This window comes from Triticum aestivum, chromosome 1A (assembly GCF_018294505.1).
Source record: "Triticum aestivum cultivar Chinese Spring chromosome 1A, IWGSC CS RefSeq v2.1, whole genome shotgun sequence".
NCBI classification, from domain to species: Eukaryota; Viridiplantae; Streptophyta; class Magnoliopsida; order Poales; family Poaceae; genus Triticum; species Triticum aestivum.
In genome coordinates, this window is record NC_057794.1 from 15,643,410 (window position 1) to 15,650,498 (window position 7,089).

At 44.5% G+C, this 7,089-nt stretch overlaps 1 protein-coding gene across 1 annotated transcript; it reads right to left on the reverse strand.

Annotated features, from left to right (window-relative positions):
- Window positions 1–2,921: 2,921 nt before the first annotated feature.
- Window positions 2,922–5,371, reverse strand: LOC123186750 (probable jasmonic acid carboxyl methyltransferase 2). Its single transcript, XM_044598460.1, has 4 exons — window positions 5,221–5,371; window positions 3,901–4,293; window positions 3,563–3,829; window positions 2,922–3,480 (listed from the first exon to the last, which is right to left on the reverse strand). The coding sequence occupies exons 1-4, from the start codon at window positions 5,293–5,295 to the stop codon at window positions 3,139–3,141; spliced, it is 1,077 nt and encodes a 358-aa protein (XP_044454395.1). The 5' UTR covers window positions 5,296–5,371; the 3' UTR covers window positions 2,922–3,138.
- Window positions 5,372–7,089: the final 1,718 nt, after the last annotated feature.

The window sequence follows — 7,089 nt, forward strand, 5'->3', positions numbered from 1 at the left end:
CGGCGGTTGGCGGAGCCACGCCGGGGAGGGGCAGCTCCAGCCGAGGTGGACGACGGGAGCTAGCCGAGAGCCGCCACGAGAGCGCCGCCGTCCCGAGATCGGCCCGTCCGGCCACCCCCCAGTTCGAGGACCGGGACCCACGTCCCCGACGACTGGTACCATTGCCAGCACTAGGGGGAGATGGGGAAGGTGGTGCAAGCGGGCGGAGGCCGCCGCGCTGCAAGGGACGGGGGAGGGGGAGCAGGGAAGGAAGCGGCAGGGGGTCTGCGTGGAGGAATCCCGGAGGGGGGGATCACATCCCCGGCCAGAGGAGCCGCGAGAGGAGCCGTGGCGACGGCCTCCGCCAATCGGTCACCGAAACGCCTGGGAGGAAGGAGAGCGTCGGCCGCAGCTGCGACGGCGTCCGCGAGATCCTCCTCCGCAGCCACATCCGCCCACCGAACGCCGACCGCGCGAGGAGCGGGGGAGGGCGGGAGGGAGGGCGTGAGGGGCCGGGGCACCGCCGCCGGAGGGGCCGCGGAGAGAGCCGGGGCGGACGGCAGGTCGCCGGCGAAGGGCGTGGCGGCGCAGACGCCGGGGGTGGGCTGGCGCGCGTCCATCCTTCTCACTCAAGTTCGGCACTATGAAGACTCAAAGTGTCTCCCAAGTCGTCGCGTAATATACATCATCATCATATGTTTCATTAGGTTTCCATTTAGATATAGCATAAAGTACTCCCCCTTTCCATCCTTATAGCAGCCAATCGCAATCTTCAACAGCAAAGAATTCCTTATAGAAAGTGAGTTCTTCATTTATACTATGTTCTTTAAGATGGCTGGATCGACAGGAAGCGGCTGGAACACAGCCTTGAGGCACCTTGCTTGCCACTGCCTTTAACTTCCTGGCCTCTCAGTTCTTTCCGCACTCTCACATGCTATGATGTTAAGTGGCTCCTGCCCGAATAGGATCCTCTCAATCATCTTTGTTTCTTTATTGTCCCATGGAACATTTGCATCAAGCATGTCAAACATTGAAGTGTAATGGAACATAACCTCCTTGAACCGTTGTATGAAGAAGGGAGAACCGCGTAGCCAATTCACGGTGCCAGAGATAAAAATTCTTGGGTTCATCCTCCTCATAATTTTCAGCACCTTATCCCTTGCACTATTTACGGCTTCGGTTCGTGACTGTGATTCTTCATCCGGAACATGCAGTTGATTATCTGAATTTTGTCCTCGTCAATGTTCAGATCCTCAATTTAATGATCTCCCATCTTGAAGCGGCAATGCCCCCTGGTACTGAAAAGGCAACTTCAACATGTGTGCATAATCAGCCAACCACTTCCCTGTCTCCTCGATCATTCCACAGGGGTGTAAACCTGGCTGGGGAACGTCTATACCTGTGATCCGAAGCTTAGGGACTCCCTCTTGTTTCTATCCAAACCTCTGAATCATTAATGGCCACTGGATGCCGAAGCCAATGCCAAAATCGACGGGGTGCACCCTTGGTTGCCTTTGTGAGACATCAAGAATAATTTGGTTGGTAAAGTAGTATGACCCATGTTGAAAGGGCAAGATGCTAGAAAAAGGCTGTAACCCCCTAACCAGTATGCAGTACTTGTTCGCCTCTCCATACCAGCCAAGCATGCCTTGAGGCCATCCGCCAAGTAAAATGCCAGTCTATGAGTACAATCACCATCTGCAGAGGAGTGTTGTCTTATATTCTTTAGGAGTTCACTGGCCAACATGTGGTTTTCTTCTGACCACCAGTTGCATCATTTGGAATTAAATAAATCATTTCACTTTAACTGCTAGCTGTGTTAATGAATCAAAGCTTCATCTGATGGTCGACCTTAATATATGATGGGAAATGGAACTTGTAGTGACGAGCAGAAGAAAGATTTACCATGGTTAGGCTCAGGTCCAGATTGTGTTCCCCTTTAGACTGCCAGCCATGTTTTCTCTTTGCTGTGACCGGCTGGGTCCACTATGATCCGGCTATATTTTCTTTTTGATGTATACAAGTTATGATCAAGAAGCTTGTTTCATGGTTGCATGAAATGTCTACTAGTACTTGTTTGAATATCCTTCTGTGCTGAATGAACTGAAGAATTGACTTGTCCCTTTATCAAGTTCTTTTTTCTTAGATTACCTGGTGATCTTCTTAATACTAAATATGTAGCCAGTATACTTTGGTTCCCTGTTTCTATGTTTTGTTCTGGCTGACAATGGAATCAGATCCCAGTATCCTAGCAAGTTGAACCTGATTTTCGGAAGAGCTTGGAGCACTGGCTGTTAAATCACGAAGTCCCAGCAAAACGCTCTGTTTCAATTCGTCCTTCTCCTTGTATCCATCACATCTGGTTAGATATTGAAATGTTCACACTCCCAACTGTCAGCCATCTGATCAAGAAGCTTGGTTCTCTGGCTCCTTTCTTCTCCGTAACAATTGGTGGAAAGCAGATTCTCTCAAGCGGGGCATTCATTTTGTTCTCCGGCTCTAGCTTGCGCACATCTGTAACTGGGTTTCCCAACCAGAGGGTGATTTTAAGCCATCAACTGGGTTACTGAAGAAGAGGTAGATGATCATGCCTAAGTTTCTTCTGGATCACACAGCCAAATCACTCCCACTCTACTGGCTTGCCAGCTACTATAAGAAGAAGCGCAAGGGCGAATGTTGATCAAAGTCATGCATATATAGGTAACCTATTTACTGCATAATTTTGTGTGATTAATCTACAGCTAGCATTGTGTTAACCAAGGATTTCTGTGTGCCTTTACCATGTTCATGAATATAGTGTCGAAGGAACTAGGGTTAAGAATTGATGAAGAAAGACACAAAATACCCGTTAAGAAAAAAAAACTAGCAATCCCTTTTGTTCCAAGACATAATGATCTCTTTGAATTTTCACTGTCTCTAATGCATGATTAACTTTTTACAATAAAACTACTTTTACCTAGGGTCATTAGAGACATAATTAGTTTGATCTTCCGGCTGCACCAAAACAAATATGTAACACAAATGCCAGGCGGATTTTTGCAGGCCATACATCACACAATGATATATAGTTCACACAACTAAGTGGGCACATGGTGTTGCCTCAAAGTAAGCAATAGTACGATCTCACCAAATGTATGTTCAGGCACTTATGCCCCATCATCATGCCTTTGCGAGGGATACAGCCAGCATAGTTCGAGATGTTCTGGCACGCTCCTCTTGCAAGCTCGCATCTAGGCTCCAATACAGCTCCGCGGCCATCGCAAATTCATCCATAACCTTTCCGAAATGCTGGACTATTATCGGCTCAAATAAGGCTCTTAGATTGTTCACAAACCTGGCTGGGGTGCTCAGGGTGGTGGTCATGTCTATTCTAGGGTCGTGCACGCGCATCTCCCTGATCGAAAAAGAGCCTTCTGCCTCGATGATCTCCCTCAGCTCTTCGCTGGAAGGTCCATACAACGGCACATAGAAAGAATCAAACTTTGCTTTGTCGATCACACCCTGCCAATCATATCATAGACCATGCGTTGAGATAATGGCATGCTGGATTGCAAGAGAAAAAGGTGTTATGCTAGAAATGTACCTCTGCGACCAGGACACTTAGGATCTGAGCTACAATTCCCGGGAAAAGAATGAATTTGGAGGCAATTGCGTTAGAACGCGTCCCTACCAGGGAAATAACCATTCGGCCTCCTGAGACCAATTCCTTGGCTCTCAGCTCCAAGAAAAGTGAGAAATCTTTCCTGAATTGTTGTGCATAGGCCTCGCGGACCATAGGGAGCCTTTCACGCCTAGCATGTTCATCAATGTCGAATGCTGGGATGTGGTTCCTTGTTAGATCTTCAGGAGCCTGTGTAAAGGTAAGATTTTGCTTACGATACTCACAATTAATTCAATTGGATCAATTTATCGAGCTCACACCTTTGAGAGCCAATGCAAGCTGTTGGACGAGCAGACAAGATGCAAGGAGTCACTAGTGAACAGTCGCTCGTAAAACGACCCCGGCGCGACACCAGTCACAACAATAGTCTTCTTGCTTTGACGGAGCGTGACCAAGCTCTTCACCACCGTGTTGAAGTCGTTGTCAGGCAAGTCGTTTAGTAGCACACACACTTCTGGCGGTGGCTGGTTTATCTGAAGGCAGTGGTTGTGGATGGCGTCGATGGCAGGTGATATGAGTGCTAGCGCATTTGGGCCAGAGGAGCAGCCCGCGTCCATGATCATCATCTTTCCATGCAACAAGGTGTTGGTGTTGCTGCATAAGTCAGTGATGGCCGCCTCTATTAGAGGCTTCATCCTCTTCTGCCCAGCATTCTGCAATCAGGCTGTGGTCCTTTAGAAAACCTAGTCTAACATTTTTGTTAAATGGTGTGCTAATTAGCTCCTTCGCTCAGTAGATTGCATATTCCTTTTATCTGCAATTTCAAAATTCTCCATAGTACTAGTTTCCAATGACTTTTCATCAGCACACAAGTACTATCAAGAAACAAATTTGTTTTGTCGTGAAGACATTTCTTTTCTCCTTTCATGTTGTTTAATTCACTCATGATGCAGAGAGGAAAAGAGTTTACTATCCAATAACAAATGCAACGAGCTGCAAAAGGACATACAGAGGAAATACCGAATGGGTCTCCGGTCCCATTGAAACTGATTTGAAAATAATCATTTGGAAATTGTAATAAATGTCAAAACATCCTGAAACATTTTGGAAACAAACTTGATCTAGTGTTATACTCGTATAAAAGTTCCATGAAGGAGTGACTTCGGTGGACTCTAGGACATAAAAAAACAAATCGCGAGTTCAAAAAAGTGTGAATAGTAATCTCTATACAGTGGCAAGAAATAATTCACCTAGAATACCATGGAAGTCATTTGTTCGCAAAACTTTTCACACGAGTATAACACTATAGCCTTCTTGTTTCCAAGAAGTTTCAGCAATTTTTGACTAATTTTGTCGGAAAAGAAAAAACAATTTGATTGCATTGGCACCTGAGACCCAAAGATCCACGTGCCACATACAACCAATAGTTTACCCAATCATATCCATCCTGATTTCTTATCTAGGTTTCTTTTTCTTGGTTCTTTTTTGCATGGATTTCTTATCTAGGGGTGCTCTTCTCCTTTGAATTCTAAGTAATATAAGCTGCATATATCATGAACAAGTTCAGTTTTGGAAGCAAAATGTCAAAGAAAATGTCATCGGAATCACCCAATTAATCGATAGAGAAGGTAAGATGCCACCTGAAAACTGGAGTTGCATGCATAGCTTGTTTCGCCTTGTCCTGGATTCATATGAATAGCCTGTATGAAGGCCATGGCTTTGCTTGGAGGAAGCTAGGCTGATACAAGTTTGATGGAATCTGCAACACGTGTGTACTAACAATGAAGTAGCACTTAAATAAATTTTTTTTTGCGGGTCAATAATTTTGTTTTTCTGGGACCATTCACAGTAGCCACTGGTATGGTGTTGTCAACGTCATTGCACCTAAATCTGGCAATGGCTATCAGAAATTCTAGAGTAGCAGCATATCCATAGATACAATCTTTTCTTTCAGAGAGGTATTGTTTTTATTTATTTATTTATTTATTTGCTTACAGTGACAGTTGTCAAGTTTTATTCAGTGCATATGCAGAGTGACCTTAAGAATTGCTACACCTTCCAAGGAAATATAATAAGCCATGCCTAGCTAGAGTACATATGTGGGAATTAAGTCTACTTTTTATTAACTCAATTAAATCTACTTTTTGAATATCCAGAGATTGCTAATTAACCACGCACGTCTGCTATGTGATAAAATCTAGATTTAATTCCACTTTTTACCCTTAAGTTTTTGGTTTACGATGGAGGAAAACTCTCAGTTTATACCTCCATTTAAGCACACTTTTACTGTTGAGCAGTGCTACACACACGACGCTTGCAGCCGAAATGTGGACGACACTACATCACAGACCATCCACTGGCAAGTCTGAGCAGCCGTAAGCGCTTGGATCAGCTATCGTGCATGCATCGTTCAACACAAAATCGTCCGTCAAGTAGTTCCGTTTACTGTTTGGTTTCTTCTGGTTGCTCTCACCTTGTCAGATAATGGGTCCCACCTGTCAGCAAGGAAGAGAGAAATACGAACGGAAAAAAGAAAGACATGGCTGGCTGATGGTCAAACATGAGACACCGTGTGTCTCCGTCGGCTGACTATGCCTTGTTAGAGATTGATGTTCAGTTTTGGAAGTATAGCATTTAAATATTTCGTTTTTCTGGGACCATTCACGATAGCTGCTTGTATGGTGCTCACAACGTTGTTGCACCTACATCTGGCAATGACTTTTCAGAAATTTTAGAGTTGCATATCCATACATGTAATCTTTTCTTCCAGAGAGGTATCGTTTCTTATTTATTTTATTGTTTTACAGTGACAGTCGTTAAGTTTTCTTCAGTGCTTATGCAGAGTAACCTTAACAATTATATATTTTATTTGTTTGACATGAATACGCACTATATTTTGAAATTTTCTGAGACTAGGGATTGGTCTGAGGAGCCTATGAATGATATTGTAAATCTCCTTACTGACGATGTAACCATTATTTCTAATAAATAAAGGTAATGTTTTGTTTAAAAAAACAAAAGAATCACCCACTTCCCTATTACAATGTTCAAATCTAATAAGTGGAAAATCGCACGCCATAAAATAACAATCATCAAACACCGCCGTCGTCGCTCCTGTTGAATGTCCTCCATTCTTCATTATGTCAATTACTTCCATATTGTTGGAATTAATGACCATACGGTTGCATCCCATGATTTTGACATGAATAGGCACTATATTTTATCTGTTTGACATGAATACACACAATTATATATTTTATTTGTTTGACATGAATACCACTAGTGGAAAACGGCTCATTTGTCCCGGTTCCAGAGGCCCATGAGTCCCGGTTCTGGAACCGGGACTAAAGGGTCGGGACTAAAGCCCAAAACTTTTAGTCCCGGTTCGCTTACGAATCAGGACAGAAGGTGCTCCACGTGGCCACTGCGGCGAGCCCAGGCAGGAGGGCCTTTAGTCCCGGTTGGTAGCACCAACTGGGACCAAAAGACATCCACGTGTCAGCAGCTCT

What these genes read in the sequence shown, in the direction of transcription:
- LOC123186750 (XM_044598460.1), bottom strand. Translation starts at nt 5,295, where the DNA reads ATGGCCTTCATACAGGCTATTCATATGAATCCAGGACAAGGCGAAACA. An exon ending in CATGCAACTCCAGTTTTCAG is followed by an intron (nt 4,294 to 5,220) that starts GTGGCATCTTAC and finishes GCCTGATTGCAG; the next exon opens with AATGCTGGGCAGAAGAGGAT. An exon ending in TAAGTGTCCTGGTCGCAGAG is followed by an intron (nt 3,481 to 3,562) that starts GTACATTTCTAG and finishes TATGATTGGCAG; the next exon opens with GGTGTGATCGACAAAGCAAA.